The sequence below is a fragment of the Protopterus annectens genome, chromosome 7.part0 (assembly GCF_019279795.1).
Source record: "Protopterus annectens isolate FY-2018-M chromosome 7.part0, PAN1.0, whole genome shotgun sequence".
Classification (NCBI taxonomy): domain Eukaryota; kingdom Metazoa; phylum Chordata; order Ceratodontiformes; family Protopteridae; genus Protopterus; species Protopterus annectens.
The window spans coordinates 690,807,844-690,832,758 of record NC_056739.1 but is presented as its reverse complement, the minus strand read 5'-3'; the positions used below and the strand labels follow the sequence as shown (position 1 = coordinate 690,832,758).

General features: G+C 40.8%; 1 protein-coding gene across 1 annotated transcript in view; it reads right to left on the bottom strand.

Moving 5' to 3' along the window:
• Nucleotides 1-24,915, bottom strand: part of UNC13D (unc-13 homolog D) — a 1,205,501-nt gene that overhangs the window by 579,494 nt on the left and 601,092 nt on the right. The window contains exon 11 of the mRNA XM_044077226.1: nucleotides 13,404-13,499. Coding sequence (XP_043933161.1) covers nucleotides 13,404-13,499 — 96 coding nt within the window. The remainder of the gene's footprint in view (nucleotides 1-13,403; nucleotides 13,500-24,915) is intronic.

Below are 24,915 nucleotides of genomic sequence, written 5' to 3'. Positions count from 1 at the left end.
ATAGTACCTACATATCTCATAATGTATTATATCCTGTCTTGTTTATTACTGTTAAGATACTGATTTGTAAGCCTATTAATCGTAAAAAAATGTTTGCATATTTACTAATGGAGCTTTTCTCCACTGGCCTCTGCTGAAAAGTGGATGTTCTTCATGTTTCACTGTTGTAGTCATCACATTTGGGTTATGCTTCCAGGGTTGACCTCGGCTGGTCCGAATACCAGAGAGTATTTCTGCATCGGTTGTGTCGCTTGAGGACTGACGTCAGGTGGTCAGTGGTATAAAGTAAGGCAGCCGATGCCATTACATCAGTCTTTCTTGCCATGGAGCCCGAAGCAGAAGCAGTTTGCATGAGTGCCAGTCAGCCAGTACCTGAGTTTTCATTTCCGAATTGAAGTTGAAGTCTTCTAAAGCTAAGTACCCCATTGGGAATCCTTTTTTCTTGCATTAACCGATGTCAGGAAAAGTTAATAATTGTCTCGCCTGTGGAAAGGAAATACCACACTGAGACTTCCACTCTTACTGCATCACTTGTCTATGCCCAGACCCCGTTGTCCCCCATTGTCACTTCTGTGCTTTGTTTAATGCCAGAACTATCCGTCGTCGGGCCCTTACTGTAGCCAGACATTTTTGTTTACAGTCCTCGAATTCAGGATATGGCTTCGGTAAGTCATCCGACAGCAGATCTTCCAAAAAAATGTAAAGATAAAGACAGAGACAGACCTCACAGGTCCAAACCTTCCGACGGCGCTTCCATTAAGCTAGTTGTCAGTCCTCCTGTACTCAGTGAGATGCTTTTGCAGCCCCTGATGCCCGGTTCAGTTGATTCACAGGCCGCTACTGAGACCCTTTTGGAGTCCAGTATGCCGCAAAACTCTTCTTTGTCTAAGGATCCTGCAGTCATCTCTACCTTGGATAGGTCCAGTGCCGCTGAGCAGGCACCAGCTTCTGAGGTAGTCCTTTGCACCTCTGAATCTCGACACAAACCGACATCTTCTTTCGCAACTACCATTCTTTTGAAAACAACCAAGTTCCTTAGACCCTGGGTTTGAACCGCAACCAAGAAACTGACTACCCACTCTCAGGCACCTGCTACCTTGCCTCACTCTCAAATGCTTAAAATGGCAGAAGACCTTATCATGCTGATCAGGGGAAGCCAAGATACCCTCTCAAAAAGGAAAAGAGATTTGTCCCCAGTAGTTTTATCTGAACAAGAGTCAGATTAATCTGATGCATCTGACTATGAAGACATGCAGCCCCTCTCCACTTATGAGGATTCTGATGCAGAGGAATCCATTCCTTCAGCCTCTCCCACAGAGGATTTTTCCTTTAGGGAAACCCTGCATACTTTAAGGGAGCATTTCCAATGGGAGAGTCAGGACTACCCTCAGTCTAAAAAGAGACTCGGGGAATTCCTAGATCTTCCGCAACACAGACACTTGGCCATCCCCCCAGTCCTGGATGTGGCAGATGATGTTTTCCTTGAATCCAGCTTGACTCCTGATGCCCTACCTCCTGCTTCCAGAAAACCAGACAGGTACTATAGAGTCCCTGACTCGCACACATATCTTTTTAAAAATCTAACAGCTGGCCCTGAGGTCATTTCTCAAGGGCCAAAAGGGATTAAAGCAACCTCTGCTAAGAATCCCACCCCCTCAGACAGGGATTCCCGAGCATTGGACAGATTGGGTAAAAAAGTATACACCTCAGCTACTCTTGCTATCAGAGCACTAAATTGTCAGTTCCATATGCTTAACTATCAGCAACATACCTTGGAACTCCTTAAACAAAAAATGTCCTCCCTTCCTGATTGGGCAGAATCTAAAGATTTACCAGGCTTAATGTATTCTGCAAGTCAAGTAAATAAACACACCTTGCACTGTAGTTTTGATGGCCTAGAAGCTTTTTGCAGGGCAACAGTCACTGGATCTGTCATTAGAAGACATGCATGGCTTAAGGAATAACCCCTGCCAGACCATGTCAAATCAAAATTGTTGGATGCACCCTTGCATAAAGATAACTTATTTGGTACTAAGGCAGAAGAGGTCTTAAAAAAGATGGAAGAAAAAGCAAAATCTATGCAAACAGTTAAAGATTTCTTAAAGGTCCAGCCCACTAGGTTCAACAGGCATTTTCCCTCCAAGCACTAGTCCTTTCCTGCTCCCAGTAAACAGACCCAGCTTATGACCCATGGAAACAGACCCCCGCCCAGACAGCAGCCCCAGGGAATGCAGAGATCTAAGCAGTGAACTACCTCCACTTCAAAACCAGGGAGATCTAAGCCACCCCCTTATGGTAAGAACTCACAATTACTCACCTCCTCCCGTCCTCTCCTCTGCCCACCTTCACTTACCCTTAGGAGGAAAACTCTCTTTTCACTTAAGCACCTGCGCCATCATTACCAAGGACCAATGGGTTCTGAATATTGTGTCTCAGGGATACAAATTCTCCTTCCACACCCTTCCAACCCCAAAAGGGTTCCCAGATCTACTGCCAAATCAGTGGACAGAGGCTCAAAAGCAAATCCATTCCCTGCTCTCTTTGGGGGCAGTAAAGCACGTTCCCGCAGAACAGATAGGCCTAGGCTTCTACTACAGACTTTTTCTTGTGCCCAGAAAAGAGGGCACCTGGTGCCCCATCCTTGATCTATCCATTCTAAACAACTTCCTGGGGATCCCAAAATTCAAAATGCGCACCCTCCAGCAGCTGCTACCCATGCTCTTCAAGGATGCTTGGCTAGCCACCCTGGATCTAAAAGAGGCCTATCTCCAGATTCCTATCAGGGAATCATGCAGAAAATATCTCTGCTTCAGGGCAGGATCTCAACACTTTCAGTTCTCTGTGCTTCCTTTTAGCTTATCTACTGCTCCCAGAGTTTTCACAAAATGCCTGGCTCCGGCCATTGCCTTTTGCAGACAAAGAAATATTCAAATTTACCCGTACTTAGATGACTGCCTTATTCAGGCAGACAGCCAGGAAAAGCTGCTGAAACACCTGGCCTTTGTAAAGAGCCTACTAACCTCCCTATGGTACACAATCAATGAAAAGAAATCAAAACAGGTGCCCACCCAAAGGATAATCCTCCTGGGAGCAAGTCTGGACACAGCATCCCAGATGGCATACCTTAGACCAGAGAAACAAATTTTCCTGTCAGCCTACTTCTCTCAACTGGCCACCAGGCCCCAGATTTCTGCAAGGAAAATCCTGCAAGCTCTGGGGTTCATGGCATCTTTCATACTTCTCATTCCATATACCAGACTGCATATGAGGAAACTTCAATGGTACCTAAAGAGGCTTTGGTGTCAACACTCTCAAGACCTGGAAACTCTTCTACCTATAATTCCTTGCCTCAGAAAGGAATTTCTTTGGTGAGCAACAGCATGCTCCCACAACAAGGAACTGCCCTTCTCTCCACACCCCGCCGCCCAGACCCTCTCCACAGATGCATCAGATTACACTTGGGGTGCACACCTGGATGGCAGGTGCATACAGGGCCAATGGAGCCCACAGCAAATCCCCCTGCACATCAATCAAAAAGAGAAGATGGCTGTGCAGCATGCCTTGATAACTTTCAAACCCCTTCTCTCTCCAGGGGGTCTCCTGATCAAAATAGACAACACCACTGTGATGTGGTACATCAATAATCAGGGAGGGACTCATTCCTACCCTCTATGCAGGCTGGCCATGACACTTTGGCTCATAGCCTCTTCCATGCAACTACACCTGTTAGCACAATACCTACCAGGCTCTCTCAACTCCCTGGCACACCAATTAAGCAGACACCTTTTGGACCCACATGAGTGGCAGCTCAACAGAAGTACCTTCTTTCTAATAACTCAGAAATGGGGAACCCCGAAGGTTGACCTCCTTGCCTCCCCACACCAACCATCAGCTCAGCAAATTCTGCACCAGGGAGCATCACTGCATGGCTTGGAAAGTGGAAACCCTGTCATTCCCCTGGGTCAACCTCTCGGTATGCTTTTCCTCCCCTACCTCCCATCCCCTGGGTACTGCTCAAAATAAGGGAGGAAAAAACAAGGACCATTCTTATAGCTCCAGACTGGCCCTAACAGCACTGGTACCCCTTGCTGCACAGCCTGTTCCCACTGCCTCCATGACATCTTCCTCAAATTCCAAACCTCATAACCCAGAGGAAAGGGGAATTCATGCATCCTCAATTGCAGACACTCACTTTGGTAGCTTGGCTTATTCCCTAACCCTGAACCAGTCTGTCATCCTCAGCAAACAGGCTCTGGATGTTATCCATGAGGCCAGATGTCCTAGCATCAGAAAGCCTTATGCAGATAAATGGAAAACGTTCTGCACCTGTATCCAGGCTAAGGGGGCCAATACGGCACAGCCCTCCATCCCTCTCATCCTGGATTGCTTAGCTGACCTACTACACAGTGGTCTCTCTTTCTCCTCTATAAAAATTAATGTGTCTGCTATTTCTGCTCATTTTCCCACTGAGCAGCTCCTTTTCTCACACCCTTTGATCAAACAGTTCCTCAGAGGGGATAGCAACTTGAGTCCCCCAGAAAGGCACCAACACCAGCTTGGGACCTTAATTTTGTTTTGGAAAAGCTCACCCTGCCTCCTTTCAAACCAGCTTCTTCTGCAGAGCTAACTTGTCTCTCCTGGAAGACAGCCTTCCTTCTGGCCATCACTTCAGCCAGAAGAGTCTCTGAGCTGCAAGCACTCATGGCTGTGGAACCTTTCATCATCTTCCATGCAGACCGGGTATCCCACAGAGCTTACCCATTCTTCATGCCCAAGGTGGTGTCCAGTGTGGCTCTCAACCAATTCATTAATTTGCCCACCTTCTTTCCTAATTCCCAGAACAAGGGGGAAAGGATTCTTCACTCTCTAAATGTGCACAGACAGCTCAGATACTATCAGGACTAAACCCTTCAAAAAGTCTGATCAATTACTGGTCAGCTTTGCTACAGGGGCAGAAGGCAAAGCCATCTCCAAGCAAACCATTTCCAAATGGATAGGACACTCCATCCATTTCTGCTACAAACAGCATGGTAAGCCTCCCACCCAAGGGGGTAAGGACACATTCCACCAGAGCAGCCTCCACCTCTGCAGCTTCCCTCAGAGGAGTCCCCACCAGGGACATCATGGAGGCTGCCACCTGGACATCTGTTCACACTTTTACCAAGCATTACCATCTGCCTCTCTTCTCCAAATCCGGGGCAGAGTTTGCCTCTGCAGTCTTGCAGGGCACCCCAGCCAGCCCCTAGCTTACTTGTCTGCCTCCATCCATTTCTACAGCTTTGGGAATCTACCCAAATGTGATGACCGCAACAGTGAAACATGAAGAACATAGTACAGTTGTGTACACTTACCATAAATGTAGATTTTTGAGTGTATTCACTGTTGCAGTCCTGTTTTCCCTCCCTCCAGCCCCCTTTTTTCTATTTCTCCTTTTGTTGCCATTCTTCCTTGTTGTTCTCCTTTCTTTACAAGGGACATATTGGTATTTATTTTCCACTGGTGGGGTTCTTCCACCAGAACCTGGCCTCCTACTTTGGGGGTTCCTGACAGGTTAGGGCAAGAAAAAACTGATATAATGGTGTTGGCTGCCTTACTTTATACCACTGACGATTTGATGTCAGTCCTCAAACGACAGCAACTGATGCAGAAATACTAAATCTCTGGTATTCGGGCCACCTGAGGGCTACCCTGGCAGGGATAACCCAAATGTAATGACTGCAACAGTGAATACACTCAAGCATCTACATGTCTGGTAAGTGTACACGACTGTACTTTTTGTATGGCTCAGTCTGATTACTGCAGTAAATAAATAAATAAATATGCACCATCAAACACACACACACACACAGATACACACACACACACACACACACACACACACACACACACACACACACACACACACACACACACACACACATGCACACACAAGCACACACGCACACTCACAATCTCATGCACGCATACACAGACACACACACACACACATATGCAAAAAAGTAGATGCTCATACATGTACACTCATGCACACACACAAACACTTAATCAGTCTCACATTACTTACCTGCAGTAATAGACCCACTGCACAAAATACCACAACAGACATTGTCTTTGAAATGCTCCATGGCAGAGCACATGGCTAATTTACATTTGCCACACTCCCAGAGTGCAGGCTCAGTGTAGCACTACTTGCAGGAGACTTCATACTTATTTAGTGTTACAGCAGTCACCGTGCAATCCTGCCAGAAACAGTACAGTATGTGTTGCTGAATATTCGCCATTATTTCTAAATTAGCTTTAGTTGTGATAGTCTATTCGATAAATTATGCTATATTTCTCTAGAAAACTTAAAATTTCATATATTTTTTTTTCAAATTGGGAAGTTCACATTAACATGCTTGATAAAAAGGGGACAATATTGTCTCAAAATCCATGAATTTAATAATTAAATACACACTATGAATTATCATAAATGTGTGAATGAGTTTAGAAAATGGATTGCTATTGTATTTATTTTATTTACCCTTTATTTATAGTGGGAAGAGCACTGATTTTCAGGCTCAGCTCACAAAAAGCATTGTACATAACAGAAGAAAAAGAAATAGTTTGCAGAACAGATAAAGAATACAAATAGAATATTCTGCATGCAAAAACATAACAGGGTACATCTGTCCAACATAGAAGAAGTCTTTGATGCTAATCACAGTCTCATTTTTCTTTGTTCTTTGACATCTGACCAGTATCTGGAGACAAGGACTGTTTAAACATTATAGTCACTGATTACTTTATTACACAGAAAACAAACCAAAGAGTAAAAAGGTCACACAGACAAACCAATTAGTAAAAACTACAAGAAAAGCCTAGCCATGCTAGAGTTTCCACTGTGTGATACTGTAAACCTCCTGCAATAGAGGCCCATGGTATATATATGCAAATGACCCCTTAAAGAGATCAAGTGTTTCAGCTATATGTCTTTTGAACATCCATGACCTTTTCTTTTTCTAAGCCTTTACGGATATATTCAGGCCAATAACACAAACTCTAGTAGCTATTGACATGTATGTTTTGGCCTTGTTACATCCTTTTCAGTGCAGCATAAATAGATTATTGGGCTACACTTTAGAAAAACATAGTCTTTAAACCCAACTGATGTACATAACCATTAAAGTGTCTACAAAATATTCCAACTAATGACCAAAACAAAGAGTGAAAAGGTCAGTCAGACAAACCATCTCATAAAAAAATGCAAGAAAAACCTAGCCAAGCTAGAATTTTCACTGTTTGATACCTCAAACCTCCTGTAATAGAGGCCCTTGGGATATATGCAAATGACTGCTTAAGGACATCGTGTTTCAGCTATATGGCTTCTGAATGTTCACGACCTATGCTGTGCTGACATATTGCAACGCAGACTATTTTTTACAGAAAATTATATTACATACATGTGTTTGTCTATATCTATATCAAGATATGGATGTAGGGCAGCTGGTTGAATGACAAGCTATGTTAATATCCAAAATATTGATGTTATTACATAGAAACCTCAAACATCAACATGTTCTGCGCATACACCAGGGATTACCCAGAGTGGAGTAAATCAAATGCAAATGTTTTTGCAGGTGAAAGCTCTGCTGCACTCCCACACCCCTTCATAATTATATACATAAAGGATTCATAAAGGATATGCACACCTCCAGACTAGTAGCCCAGCATAATGCATCTGAGATACTTCAGGTACAACTAACATTGGGTAAGACCGCGATCCAGGTCATAGCCTGCTATATATAGCTATAGATCCCCAACCATGTTCTAGACTCTTACTCTGTGTTCCTAAGCACCCTGCAATCTGTCAAGGTCCAACCCAACACTCTCATACTAGGAGACTTCAACTATCCCTCCATCAATTGGGAAAACTACTCAAGCACCAATACACTGGCCCAATGCTTCCTGGAATTCATCAATTCCAGTGCCCTGGACCAGCTCATTCTGACCCCCACTAGAGGAAGCAACAGCCTTGACCTTGTTATTACTAACATGGGTAACCATTGCTCTACACTAATAGTCAATCCCTCCCTGGTTACATTTGACCACAAACTAATCACCATGGAAATCCACATCTCACACACACTCCCAGCAAAGGTAACCACCTTGAAAAACTCTGGACTCCTAAAACAGAGGTGGCTAACTTCACGGCACCCATGTCAATGGAAAATAGCTGCATGACTGCCGAATCATACACCAATGCCCTGTACAAACATGGATATAAATGCACGGAACTAGCCATACCCAACAGAACCAAGACGCTCTCCTCCAAAAAAAGGAAGCTGATCTGGTGGGCCCTTGCCATTAATAAGCTCTACAACAGAAAGAAGAAACTGTTGCAGAAAAAGGTGAAGTCCCAAGACTGGAAAATCTCCCTTATTAGCCTCAACAAAAAGTTGATATCCCTCATGAAATCCTCTAAAGCCAGCTATGAAGGCAGAATTGCAGCAGACACTAAAAGCAGTCAGAAAGCCTTCTATAGGTGAATCAAGAAGCTCCACTGCACAACCCAGATTTGCTCTGAGTTACTGCACAATGGTATCTCCTATACCGAGCCAACAGATATTGCCAACATACTGGCTGACAGATTCAGTGCCAACTTTGCCCCTCTCATCCCTCCCAAAGGGCCAATCACAATACCGGAAGAATACCAGGCACCCAGTATTACTGTAGCACAGGTTAAAGCTACATTGTCCAAGGCCAAGAATACAGCTTCCATGGAACCCAATAATATCCCTGGCTATGTTCTACATGCACTACAAAGTGAACTGGCACCAGATCTGTGTGCCCTGTTCAGTCACAGCCTCACATCATGCTTTGTCCCTACTGGATGGTGCACTGCTACAGTCATCATTCTCCATAAAAGGGGAGCTACTACAGACCTTGGGAATTATCGCCCCATTAGCTTGACGAGTCTGATATGTAAAGCTATGGCATGCATCATCATGGACCTGATTATCTAAAATATAGGAAATCTCCAAACTCTAGACCCCATGCAATTTGACTTTGTGAGAGGGAGATCATGCCTGCTCAACCTGGTTGACTTCTTTGAGTCAGTCACCAGGGTTATGGATGAAGGTAAGGCAGTGCATACAGCCTTCTTTGATCTGGCCAAGGCATTTGATACCATTCTTCACTCAGGAATTATTGATAAACTCACCAAACTAGGCATCAACCCCTATATCACTAGGTGGGTTGCAAATCGACTCACAGATAGAACCCACAGTGTGAAAGTAGCGGTGTCCAAGTCAGACTGCTGACCAGTCATGAGTGGAGTCCCACAGGGATCGGTCCTGGGTCCTTTCCTGTTCAGCATCTACTTCTCAGAAGTCCAGGCCAACATAAAGGGACTCTGGCTGACCAAATTCACAGACGACTGAAAGCTGGGAGCCATTATTAACTCCTCAAGTGATGCAGACATCCTACAGAAAGGCCTCACTGAGACCAATAACTGGTGTCAAAACCATGGCTTTAAGCTTAATGCTAAAAAATGTGTCGTCCCCTTTGGTAAAAACTTAGTTCCCACTAATTACCACATTAATGGGAGCCCACTGAACACTGAAGGCATTATAATAGATCTGGGGACGTAGGTTGACAGCAACCTCTCCTTCGACCACCACATTGCCACAGTGGTCAGAAAGTCCTTTTATGTGGCACATCTCATTATCAAGGGTTTTGTATCCAGGAAGAAAGAGGTGATCATCTCTCTCTCTACTCTTCCCTCATTTGACCAATCATAGAGTATAATGCCCCATGTGGCATGTACCTCACTAGACACGTGCAACAGCTGGAAAGGCAACAAAAGTACCTCACGAAGAGGATCCTAGGCCTTAAACACATGCCTACATGGACAAACTCAAAAGGCACCAGCTATTCTGTGTCTCATATTGCCTACTTAGAGGTGATCTCTGCTTGACTTACAAAGCCATGTCTGACCCAGCTCTGTTAGAAATGCTACATCTAAAGAAATCCCAATCCCTCCGCACCACATGCTCCAGAGACCTCAACCTCATTACCACAATCAACAGAACATGCTGGAGGGACAGGTTCATAACCCAGAGACTGCCCATGCTATGGAATAGACTTCCCATACATGTCAAGCAGACCACCTTGCTGTCCCTCTTCAAGAGAAATCTTGATGAGTGAATGGGTAATAGGAAGTTCACCCCAGGGATCACTCCGGAGGCTCTACTTGATAAAGGCACTGGGAACTAATGTTGGGCAGCACGATGCCAGGGCACTTCTATAGAATAGGCTTGTAAAGACTCCAGGGCCATTAGCCTTGTACACACCTATGAACCTATATATATATATATATATATATATATATATATATATATATATATATATACTCCAAGATCACAAAATCCTTGGGGAAAGGGAATATTCACCTACCTGGGGACTGTCAATCTCGCACATCTGTTTGAATCAACCAAATGGTGTCAACCAAACAGATGTTGACATGGCTGGTTGCTCGACCAACTGCCCTTACACACACACACACACAAACATGCTCACACACACACATACACACACACACACACACACACACATATATATATATATATATATATATATATATATATATATATATATATATATAAATTCACCATCAGTATGTCCAAACTGAAAAAATAGGGACACAGACCACATATTAGAAAGTACACACATGTACAGGTACCAGCTCTAGATATTATTACCACAAAAAACAGTCTCTGCACATGTGGATGAAGTCTTGCACAAAAATACTTTGTACCAGCAAAGATGAACACAGACACACACACACACACACACACACATATATATATATATATATATATATATATATATATATATATATATATATATATGCATAATGCCGCCCCTCCTCTGCTTCCTGAATCTATTTAGCCAATAACCTGGAAGAACATAGTGGGAGATGAAGTAATTCTGTTTAAGCAATGTTTCTGAGGTTGCAGTAATATCACCATTTAAAGAAGCTGCTCAGAATTTGTATAGATGCTGTGTAGAAACCGGGCTCTAATTTTCAAGGGTATTGCAGATTGTGGCTTATAGCGCTTATCTTTCCTTCCAAAATGTTTTAACTTGATAGCAGTCATTAACATAAACAAACCTTACAGTTGAAGCTTGAGTGTTTATCAGAATATGCATGCTGATGCAAATCCTTTTATTCTTTCAATATTCTAAGTGAAAAGTACCAATATTTGAAGTTTCCTTGAGTTATGGCTTTTGCCACTGATTTCATTTTGTCTTCATCACCAAATCTTGCAGTAATAGCTTGAACACTATGTGCTGATTAAATGTGCTGTCTACATTTGGCTGCCTTGTGTTTGGTACTGCTCAGTGTGTTGTGTTACTAATTTAAATCACAAAGCCTTCTTTAATTATATTAGAAACCTTAGAAATAATGCTCAGACAGGCACAGAGCTAACAATAAATGATACTGCATACTCTAATCCTGAGGACATAGCCATTCTACTATCAGATAAATTTATCTCTAACTTCACCCTCCTCTCCTTCCCATGCTCCTAGTTCATACACAAGCATCAACTCCCCTCCCCTAAATCTCCCAGGAACAAGTCCTTAAAACACTATCCAGGGCCAAGAATACTGCTTCTATGGGGCCTTGTAACATATAATGATGCCTACTGGTCAGCCTGAAACAGAACCTCACAAACTCCCTACAGTGGGTCAACTTCCAATCAGGATTTGTACCGGTTGACTAGAGGACTACAAAAGTCATCCCCCTGCACAAAGTTGGGGCATCAACTGACCTGAGAAACTATAGACCTGTAATGCTGAACAGCCTCATCTGCAAGGCTATGGAAAGGGTCATTATGGAATTAATAAAAAAAGACCTAGGTAGCCTACAAACACTCAACCTGAGACAGTTTGGTTTTGTCAAGGGTAGATCCTGCCTAATTAATCTGCTTGACTTCTTCAAAAAAGTACCATAGCATTAGATGAGGGAAAATCTGTAAACATAGCACATGTAGACCTAGCAAAAGCATTTAGTGCCATCTCTCACACAGGCATGGCTGTTAAACTCATCCAGCTAAATGTAAATCCCTATGTACCCCATTGGATAGCAAACTGACTTACACAGAGAACCCAGGAAAGTAGCATGGGTGGGTTGAGCTCCTGTAAAAGACCACAGTCTTTTACAAAAGTCACTCATGGTGTACCTCAGGGTTCAGTATGTAGGCCCATTTTTTTTGGCATCTACTTCTTGGAGGTCAAAACTAATGGATGACCAAGCTTACAGATGACTATAAATTTGGTGCCATCATAAACTCTCCAGAAGATACCAAGATCCTTCAGGAAGAACTTTTCCAAACAAATAGTTGGTGTCAAAGCTGTGGCCTTACGATTAACACCAAAAAATGTATCACTATATCTTTTGACAAGAATTGCGTCCCTTCAACTATCACATAAACAACACCCTTGAAAATTGATCCAGTAGTGAGGGATCTGAGAGATCATGTGGAGAATGTGCTGTGATTTGATCACCATGTATTCACTGTAGTAAGGACATTCTTTTTTATTGCCCAGCATCCAGATCCAGAGAGGTGATCATTCTACTGCATTCTGGTCTCATTAGGCTAATCACTGAATATAATCTCCCCTTTGTTGTCCTGCTCCAAACACCTAACACAGCTTAAGTGACCACAATTCTTTCTCATTAAGAAATCAAGGGCGTGGATCACAAAGGTTGCACTGATTGTCTCAAAGGCCTGTCCTTCTTTTTAGTTCTTACAGGCCACTGAGAAGAGATCACTGACTCACAGAGCCTCTACCAACCCCATTCTTTCAGATCTGCTACACATCTACAAATCCAGTAATGGCGACACTCACTCAAGAGATCTCAATCTCTTCTGCAACTTAATAGAACATGCTAGAGAAATGGATGTGTATTACAGAGAATACCATTTCCCTGGAATTGTCTTCCTCTCCATGTAAACCAAAGCATGTCTCTTATTTTATTCAAATGCAATCTTAATTTCATCCCTTGTTTGGCACCTTTGTTCTTAACTAACAAGGGTAACAAGTAAATATCTGCCTGACCCTAGGTTATTCACACTCATAATATAAAGGGTTCTGGGTTAACTGTACATAAAGCATTAGGGCAAGGAAATTATTGGGAATGCATGATTAGGCTTCTGACAGCCCTCACAGATCATTAGCCTAGGAAGTAACTCTGAACCTATAAACACGATATGCATAACAGAAATAACTCCTTTAAGAAGGGATCTGTGAATACAACTGAATCTTAATACCACTGCTTTTGTGCATCCTCATACAATACATATTACTCAAGAAGGCAGCAACAGAAGGCACGGCAATGTCTAGGTGCTACTTACTTTGTGCTGAGTTATATCATATTGTACAAACTGTTGCAGCAGATTGCGGTGGATTGTGTAGCTTTCTTCACTCTCCTTACTAAGCGTAGTGTCTCTCTGTATCAAAACAAAATCAGGAAATGTTAGGGTCATGTGTTGCGTAGTCTACATAAATGTACATCCTGTGTAATTTTTAACCTTCTAGCAAGTAGCAATATAAAAGCAAAAATCCAGAGGAAACACCACTGCTGATGAAGCAAAAGTTTAATGAAAAAAGGTTAGCGCTTTTTCTTTAGCGCAATCCTGTCTGAAGAAGCATTCAGTGAGTGAACGCGAAAACGCTAACCTTTTTTCATTAAACTTTTGTTACTTCAGCCGTGGTGTTTCCTCTGGATTTTTGCTTTTATAGTTTTGGATGTTTTCCAGAGGTACTTTGTCCTTCAGCTGTTTTTTCTTTGTATCAAGTAGCAATATATCCTACTATGTTTTTCCGACAAATGTCAAATTCAGTGTCTTGCAAGGCTGCTACAAAAATCAACTACTGTTTTCTAGTTCATGTTCTTCCCTAGCACTCATCTGAACATCCTTGCAAGTAAAACAACTTGAATCTACTATTACCAAATACATATTTGCATTTTATTCTTGATAAAACGGTCACACACATACTTTCTTTAAAATTAGTAAAACCAATAGACTGTATTTTTAAACAATCTCGTGACACAATGAGTGTGAAAAATGTAAATGTCTTCATAAATGCACTTCCGCTTTACATCCAACTCCATCCATGCTCTATGTTTATTATAGTACGCAAGCAACTTCATCTGGGATTCAGAAACATTATCTACAGCCTGCATACCAAAGTCCTGCATGATTTATTCTACTCCATACCTGGAGGAGACCAATTACACATTAAGTATACAGATGTGAGGGAGGAATATGTTCTGCAATGCACAAATATTGCAACTGTGAAGCACAACCTGCAGTAAAGGAAATATTTATGAAAACCCAACTGTGGAAAATGAATGCAGATTACCTGATCTACCAAATCTACCAGAAAAAATGATGACATTCTCAATACAGTGTGCCTGAGCATTAGGTATAGCAGACTAACACAAAGTTATACAAGAATCTCTGAAGTAATAATGTTTCAAACAGATGATACCTTGCTACAGAAAACAGGTCATGTAAACACATAGACATGACTAAACTTGAGAATTCCCCCTTAAAGTGGCATTACTAAAGGGTCACCAGTTTGAGCCCGTCTTGGACTAGATCCCTTTATTATACCATATACAAAATAGTCTTTTGTTGCAATCCTTGATGACGAGACAGTATGAATCACTCCCTTCCCAGAATTGCAGAAGAGGCACAGCACAATTGATACATAGGCCACCACAGACAGCAGTAGCATACAATGGTCATAGGACCACCACAGACAGCAGTAGCATACAATGCAACATAGACCACCACAGACAGCAGTAGCATAGAATGGCACATAGACCACCACAAACAGCAGTAGCATAGAATGGCACATAGACCACCTCAGACAGCAGTAGCATACAATGGTGAATAGACCACCACAGATAGCAGTAGCAGACAATAGTACACAGACCACTACAGACTGCAGTAGCATATAATGCAACATAGACCACCACAGACAGCAGTAGCATAGAATGGCACATAGACCACCACAAACAGCAGTAGCATAGAATGGCACATAGACCACCTCAGACAGCAGTAGCATACAATGGTACATAGACCACCACAGACAGCAGGAGCAAACAATGGCATATAGACCACCACAGACAGCAGTAGCATACAATGGCACATAGACCACCACAGATAGCAGTAGCAGACAATAGTACATAGACCACTACAGACAGCAGTAGCATACAATGGCACATAGGCCACCACAGACAGCAGTAGAATGCAAGTGGTACATAGACCACTACAGACAGCAGTAGCATACAATGGCACATAGACCACCACAGACAGCAGTAGCATACAATGGTACATAGACCACCACAAACAGCAGTAGCATACAATGGCATATAGACCACCACAGACAGAAGTAGCATACAATGGCACACAGAATACCACAGACAGCATTAGCATCCAATTGGACATAAACCACCACAGATAGTGGTAGCATACAATGGTACATAGACCACCACAAATAGCAGTAGCATACAATGGCACCAAGACCACCACAGACAGCAGTAGCATACAATGGCACATAGACCAACACAGACAGTAGTAGCACACTGCCAATATATATAGGCATATTCCATTTGTCTGCAACAAATGATGGATGCAAACAGAGCCAGATTCCATATTTATAATAAAAAACTGTAAATAAGTCATTCCACTCCACCAAAGCTCTCAGATCTACCAGAAAACAGCAAGGATTCATATCTTATTAGTATTAGAAAGCAGGAGCCTAGTTCAAACAGATGTTCCTAAGTTTAATTAGAGAAAAGACTGTCCTGAAGTTATACTTGTTGATTTTAAGCTACATTCACTGTACATCTTTAAATAAGTAGACTTGTAAAAAACAGTGGTGGTGTGGCCATCCCCTACTCAAACAACCTTAACCTCTCACCATACCCTTCCCCAAGTCCTGACTTCCTCCCAGTTGAAATCATCATCCTTAACTGCCATCTGAATCCCCACAAAAAACTTGCAATTGCCTCTATCTACCTTCCTCCTGGTAACAATCTGCCCATTCTTGAAAACATCCTATCCTGGTTCTCCCACAACATACCATATGAGACACTTATCCTTGGTGATGTCAACATTGATTGGTCCAAACTCACAACTGACTCCCCCAACTCAATATCCACCTACACGGCTTCCACTAACTTATAACATCTCCCACTCGCTTCCATAAAAATTCCACTTCCAGTTCCATCATAGACTGGATACTTACCAATTCCCCCCACCAATACCACAATCCCACCACCTTACCTGACTCCCTCAGTGATCATCTCCCTACCACCATCTTAAGACACTACTCCCATATTCCTAAACCCCACCTTATCAAAGACTGTCGAAAACTATCGACTTTCAATTTATCCCAATTTAACTCCATTCTCCACAACATAGATTGGTCCATCCTAAAACACCTCCCTCTAAATGATGCTGTAAGCACTTTCAATATCATCTTCATGAATACTCTAAACTCCTTAGCTCCCTCTAGCAAGATCAGAGTAAAATCAAATCATGCTCCCTGGCTCTCCAAAGAGACTAGGTCTCTTATGAAACAAAGAGATTGTGCTTGGATAACCTGAACTAAAACTTAACAACCACCTTTTCTTCAAAAATACAGGCAACTGACTAACCTTGCAAAAAAACATACAACTAATGACAAAAAGTTATACTATAACTCTGCTCAGCTTAACAACAAATCCAATCCTCGAAATTTTTGGTCAACTCTCAACAACATCCTCTATTCTGGAAAGCCCTCTAATCCCTCCCCATACCCAAACTCTTTCTCTCAGGAAACAGCTACCCTCCTGAATAAACACTTTATCTCTCCCATCCAAAATCTGGTAACCTCTAAGCCAAATTCTACTTTGACACCCACCTCTCCAAGTCCCACTAACACAACTTTGTTTTCTTTTGAGCCAATTCCCATTACTTACATCAAATCTCTACTACTCAAGCTAAAACCTTGCTCTCCTTCCACTGACAATCTATCTCCTACATTCCTCAAACTTGCTGCTGACTCAATTGCCTATCCTATATCTATACTAATTAATCGATCTATTCTGGAATCAACTGTCCCCACCCTTTGGAAATCTTTCTTCACTATCCCTCTTCATAAAGGTGGAAACTCCACTGACCCCTCAAACTACTGACCCATTGCCATTCTGTCCCCCTTCTCCAAGATATTAGAAAAATGTATTCACTCACAGCTTCTCAATCACTTCCAAACACACCATTACTTACCCCTACCCAACATGGATTTCGTCCTCACCACAGCACCACCACTGCCCTCCTCTCCTTCACTCATATCATTGCAGAGGCCCTAGACAACAATAAACTCATTTCCTGTCTCTTCCTAGATCTCTCAAAAGCCTTTGATACTGTCTATCATTCTCTACTACTATCCAAACTCGTAAATCTCCACCTATCCCCCTCCACACTTGCCTGGTTTAATAGTTACCTATCTGGCAGGGAACAATCTGTCAAATGGCTCTCATCCTCCTCACCTTTCCTTCCCATCTCCACTGATGTTCACCAAGGCTCCATCTTGGGACCCCTTTTGTTTAACATCTTCACCAATGATCTTTACACCTCATGCAAAGAATCCTCCCTTATTCAGTATGCCGATGACTCCACACTTATATCCATCTGAAATAACATTCCTGAACTACACTCCCTGACTCAACAGGCCCTACTATCCACTGAACAATGTCTCTCTCACAACCTATTGATCCTAAATCCCAAGAAGACAAAGCTCCTACTTTTCCTTCCCCGTTCTCTTTCTCATCACAAAACCTCCATTTTTATTACATCTTCTAACAATACAACTATCCAACCTGACACCCACACAAGACTCCTAAGGGTCATTATCGATGACAAACTAAAGTTCAACCTACACATACTCCAATGTATAAAAAAAAAAAAGAAAAGAAACTAGGTCTGTTATATCGGAACAAAAAATTCCTGACCCCTGAATCTAGACTTACCCTGGGCCAGGCACTCCTCTTCCCCTCCCTCTTATATGCCACACCAGTTCTTACCAATATCCAGGCCTCCACTCTAAACAAACTCCAACAGACTTACCATAAAATAGCCAGATTCATTACTAACTCCCCATACAACTCACACCACTGCATTTCTTTAAACTCTCTTCAATGGCTTGAACTTCCTCAATTTCTGCTATCTTATCAATTTCATATGCTACACTCTATTCATTATAAACCCTCCTTCTGTCCATCTCTATCTTCCTTAGTCTCCACCTACATCCCATCCCGGAACCTCTGAACTTCTAACCAACAATTACTTGATATCTACCACCCAAAAAGGTCAGTAGGCAAACTACTCTACAAACACTCCCTTGCCCGTGCTTGGAACAAACTTCCCCTTGATTTACGTTCAATCTCCCACACCTCAAACTTTAAAAATAAACTAAAAGCTTATTTTCTCAATTCCAGAACCTGCCCTTGCCATGACCCTACCTAGTCTTCCTTCCCTTTATGTACCCTCAAAAGGACCATACTTAGTACCTCATTACACCTCTCTCTCTCCCCAATGTGTCTACTATGCATTTGCATAATTTTATACAAACAAAACATTTTTATTGTTGACCTATTGAACTATATGAATGTAAAATTGTTACTTAGCTTCTTTTTAATGCAACTTTAACTTTATGCATGTAACCCAACACGTGAATCTTTTTGCTATAACTGGTATTATATCAATATTGTTTAAAATTGTACTTGTTTAAAATGTACTACTGGAGCTTTTCTCCTCAGGTCTCCAATGAAAATGGGCCACAAACCCAGTTGGACAAACCCGGTTAACAAATGTCAATAAATAAATAAATAAAATAAATAAATAAATAAGTGATACAGAGAAGTTGTCAGTAATCCCACATCTGAACATAATGATGCAGTTTCACATCGCAACATTTCAGTTTCTGAGCCCAGATAGTGCTTTTGGCTACAGGAAGAGAGAGCAATGAGTCTTAGCTAGGAGGGCAGCAATAGCTTCTATATTAACAGCCCAAGGGAATAAATATGTACATAAGAAGGAGAACCTTTGAATAATGATATGCACATCTGAACTGTTAATGGCAAAATGTTTTCTAATCTTCCATTTTGATTCCTTCTTGGTTATGTATTTATGATTTATGAATCTTACAGTCTAGATGCAGGAACTTTGGTTTTCTTATCATCCCTATTTATGCACTTTTGGTTATGTGTGGAAGGTAGCATCACTTTTAGACTCATGGCTTGACTTGCGTATTATACAGTCATGGTGCAGGAACCTTGTCCACTGTTTATTATGCCAGTTGGAGTACCGTGCACATATTGGCTGTAGTATTATTATTTCTATGAATATCATTACACTATCTTAACTGCAGACAACCCAAACTGGACACAGCCCCATTACTCTGTTTATGAATAAGGAGACCAACCAAAAGAAGAACTATAAGATCTTTGTAGATGCAGTTATTAAAACAGCCATTTACAATAAAACTACAATGAATACTTACATCAATATATGTAATTAGTACATAGCTGGGAAGTACCTTGTAGCTGCCAAAATGAAAAGGCATTTGACTTCTTCTCAAAATTAAAGTCATGTCATGTTACTTCTAACAATAACAAAATGTTGCCTTCAGTTTCTATTAGAATTACATCTTGGTTAGGTGGAATATTTTTTTTTACTTTTCTGAATTCAGGGCACATATTACTTTCATCCAAGAATGACATATCACAACATGTTTCTGCTATACAAACAAAATACATAAAAAAGGGCTATGTTGCATTCATAATTCAATATAAGAAATGACTTTCAATGCCTTTATCATCTCTAATCATAAACACGTTTACTAAAATGTGATCATTTTTTACAGATATAGGGATTCTATTAATTTTGTTAATCTCAAACAAATGAAGTATATGCATGACTGAGGAGACATCTGACTGACATGACCTTCATCTATACTGTGGTGTTGATTATATTATTATACTGATTGGAAACAAATAAAAAAATACTCTTTGAAAGACTGGCTTCCTAGCACATGGGGACAGAGCCCTGACTATTGTCCCTGCACAGGAGGAGGCAGAGGGGGTGTTGACTTTGGGTAAACATGTTTCAGTTAAAAGCTCATTCTATTAAATTGACTTTGACAAATAGGTTGGGGACCATTTCCCTCTCTTGTCTATTTTTCTTAAGTAATACATTTATTTGAACTTGATCAACTATAGTATTCAAGGTACATAAACACTTCCCCTTGTCATGCACTAAGCAAGATGAGACAAGAGGAGTTACTGCCAGCACAGCTAGCTGGAATTTTGTAAATAATTATATCTCATTTGTGAATATCAAACTGATTTACACAAGATGCTGGTGTTACAAATGTATTAGAACTGTATGTCCTGTGTATATCAAACTGATTTGTACAGGCATTTGTGTTGAAAAGGTATTTGTAAAGTGCTTGTGTCTGAAATGTATCCACAGTGTGCCCTACTGGAGAGAACAGAAATGTACATGCACTGTTGTAACTGTTTAAAGGTATATGTTTTAATAGAGGAAACTGGAAATCAGAAGGTTAACCTCAGTCCAGCAAACTTTAAAATATATCTGAAATTAAATAACTTTATAGGCTAGGCCATAAAGATGCTATCTCACAAGTTTCAATGCAGCCAGAGACACAAAGTCTGTACTAGGAAGCTTTCTGTATTGTCTTTGGGGTGAACTAGTTGCCATTCTTGAAGAGTGGAAGTGTTTATTTGTTTTATGACCTCCAGAAGTTCAACAGCTCTGAACAAAGCTCTTGTGTATTTTGTACATGTAAGTGTTAAAATCCTGGCAGTTTCCAGGGTTGGTGATACTGTGGGAAACAGAGTCAGATGACCAGATGTCTGTGATGTCATTCTGTATAGAAATAATGCTTTAATATTAGAGGAAACTGATGTCTCAGGATCATTGTGTATTCTGTCTTGAGCCTGACAACAAGAAGGACCATTCACCACATCATCAGCCTTGCTCTATAAAGTACATTATTAGGGAATAATATAATTCTCTTAGATTCAGTCAGGAATATAGTGTAGCTTAGTTTAGATATTGTATTTCTTTATTTGTCTGAGCCTGTCCTTCAATGTTATTTTAAATATTTCCTGTGATTTTGAACTCTCATATCACTGTGAAAATATACTTAGTATGTTCTTGTTCTTTTATTACTTATTATTAAATATATTTAAAACTTTGTTGTGGCTGATCTTTGCAGAGATATTTATGTTTTAAAACTAGTTGCATATTTATTTGGTGACACTGTGTGGGCCACTCCTAATAGCCTTTCTCTTGGTCAAATTATCATTTGTATTAAAATCAGTTTCACTCAGTATATTGGGTACCCTTGTAAGGGCCTTAAGGCAGCTGCCAGTAGTGTCTGGTGGCAGTCATAACTACCTTATAGTCTGGGCAGAAGGGGGCATAGCTAGTAAACCTGTGCCAGCCTCTCCCAGGGGTGTGTGTGTGTGTGTGTGTGTGTGTGTGTGTGTGTGTGTGTGTGTGTGTGTGTGTGTGTGTGTGTGTGTGTGTGTGTGTGTGTGTGTGTGTGTGTGTGTGTGTGTGTGTGTGTGTAAATCAAATCTCATAGAGGGTGTGTGTCAGCTACATAGGCAGGGACATGAAGCACTGGTTGGACAGAGAGGGTGCTGGAGGCCTTGGCTTGGACACTCAGCTGAGATCTCAACTCTATAGTTGTGCCAGTGGGGAGTCTTACTGGGGATCTGGAGAAAGAGGGAGAAACCAACCCTGGAATGACTGTGGTCTCTATGTGTTCTTAAGAGAAATTCCACTTGATGCAGTGAACTGCATCTGGAAATACTGTGTGTGTACCTGTTATCCTCCCAGTGTATGTCCCCCACAGGTGCCAGTGGTGAGGATTGAGGCTCCTTGATTACTGGCCCAGTTGTGAAGGGTCATCACACAAGTAAAAAAGACTTGAAGTATAACAACAAAAATAAATGGGACTGTGAAATCATTTTAATGATTAAAATGCCAATAACCACCTTACTTTGTGCAATGCATAAATGCTGCTAAGTATGAACGAGCTAATGGAAAAGTAACTATGTAATCCATACACCTGAGTGTTGCATTTCCTGAGTGCCCCAACAATTACATAGTTCTAAATTCTTGGTTGCTGCAAAGCTGGGTAAGTCTTGTGCTTATGTTTTTTAGATTTAGAGCATTCATTGTCACTTCATTTACAAATATACCTTGAAACAGACATGAACACAAAACAGTTATCAGAGTAATAAACACTAAAGAAACACAATTTTAATGGCCTACATAATTTATGGAAACAGATACACAAAAACATAGATACTGAGATAATACATTTTATGGCAGGCTATACTTCAGATGGGACAGTGTGATTAAAGAAACAGCAACTTGCCACATGCACATGGTGAGAAGATTAACAGACTAGGGCTTACCAAGACATATTGCTTGCTTCAAGTACACAAGATATGCATGACTTCCATCAAGAAAGGAAGGCAAGAATGATATCCAGAAGTGGAAATGGACATGAACCAAGTCAAAAGCCTCATAGAAGAAAACAGGACATCAAGTTAAAGCAGAGCGATTGAAGAAAAGAATGCTGGACTTGTAGCTAATTCAGAAATAAATTTTAGGCAGGGAAATTACTACACTAAGAAAAGTAAGGGAAGAAAATATGAGGGTAGTTCAACAAGACAGAAAAATTAAGGAGGCAAGCAGGTTAGTCTTCATAATATTGTTTTTAGAAAAGAAGGATGAATAAAGTGGAAATAAATATTTTCAGGGATAGCTCAAGAGCAGTAATGTAAATGAAAGGGTTGACCTAATCAGGCTCGTGAAATGTGAAAGTTGAGTCAGAAGGTATTTAGTCTCAGGACTGTAGGATGAAGGTTGTAACTCCCTGTTTTACTAAACCACATTGACTAACTCTGATTAATTCATATATGATAAAAACTTGTTGAAATAAACTTCATAAACAGGATGGAAGAGTATACTGGAGGACAGATAAAGCCAAACCTAACGTGTCTCCTTCTTTGGAATAACAATATTTGGAAACATACAGCAATAAGTGACAATGAAACCTTAGCTCATGAACAGGGCTATATGGAAGTTATCCTTGAAATATTACTGCATGGTTCTCAGGAATGAAAAGTGGTTGAAGGTACAGGGATTATTTTTGCAGAAGTCTGTGGAAGGAAAACAATCCAGGGTCAGAAAAGGTGTACTGTGTTGACTAAAATTCCATTACTTACTAGTAAACTTGCCAAAGCAATAATAATTAGCTCTAACTAGTACAGATAGTGAGGAAGAGACAAAACGACACAATCTTAACACTGGATGCATCATGGCTTCAGCAATTAACATCTTCACATACAGTGTAGTCTAGCTGAAGGCACTATAACTGTACCCAATTCATGGATCCCTTGAATAACTGCACACTGCATGTGTGCACAACAGTGGAGTTTTCTGTGAAGAAGAAAATGAAGATACGTAATGTCTGGTACAGCTTCATTCTATAAACAAGCTGCATTAGTGATGGGCAGCTTTCCTGCTGTTACCGCACATATCCAGCTTTATTCCATGTTATAGTTCAATGTTTAGTACTTGTGAAATTATTTTGTGAGATATGCTGCATAATGCTGGTCTTGTGTGATTATATTTATGATGTACTGAACATTGTGATACTTGTAATATGCATCTCCCAGAGTTTCATGCACTACCACTTGTGCTGATAAACAGTGAACTGTTTGACTGGGGCATGTTATTTCGTATAAACTGTGCATTATTGATCTTGCAGGGTGTGCTGTGGAACTTGTGTCATTGCCTTGCATGTTTCAGGTGTTGTACACATAGGTTAGAAGACTGCATTTGTTTTCAGCTATGTAATTTACTATATATTGTGCTGTTAAATTATAATGGTTTTGCAACTCACTTCATCTTGTACTTTGTGTAATATTTTATGTGTGAAGTAACTATAAATGCCTGCAGAATCTGATTAGCAAAGTTAGCCAGATATATACGTACAGTGTAAAGGCTTGATATTTTTTTTTGGTAAACTTTTTTAATTAGGAAAATTTTATAGTAACTCGTAAAAGGAAAACTTACTTTTTTATTAGCTATAAAGTCTTCAGTGACTATGTCATGTGATACACAAGCTATAAAGCCACAGTACCAACTAGATCAGAAGTAGTTTGGGGGGGGTGTGGCCAAGATACCAGTCTGATAGCAACAGAAATCCATAGCTCTGCTTAGATTTTAATATCCTGACAGGAAATATACTTAAATTTTTAGAAAAATCTTACTAAAAGATAGATTAATATAGAATCTTTATTATTTTCTAAAAATTAATACATAGTCAAGAGAATTTTTTAATTATTCCTGTCAGGAAGTTTTCTACTGGAGATCTCAACATGAGCAACTCGAAGAACCCACACCAAGAGAGTGCAGTGAAGAAAGAACTGCATCTTATAATAACAAACATCCAAGAACTGTCACTAAAATGGACAAATTTGAAAACAAAATGGATATTATCAAACAAGAATGCAGTAAACAACTGAAACTTCTAAATGGAATAGTAAAAAAAACAATCTGAACAGATTCTTGCCTTAGAGGAAACAATAACTGACCTGGATACTAGAGTGACAGAAAATGAACATCACAATGAATTTCTGCTGAAACAAAATACCAGGCTGATTGGGAAACTGGAAGACCTTGAAAGTAGATCAAGCAGGAATAACATAAGAATATATGGAATTCCTGAGAAAGAAGAGGGTGCTAACATGATTCAGTT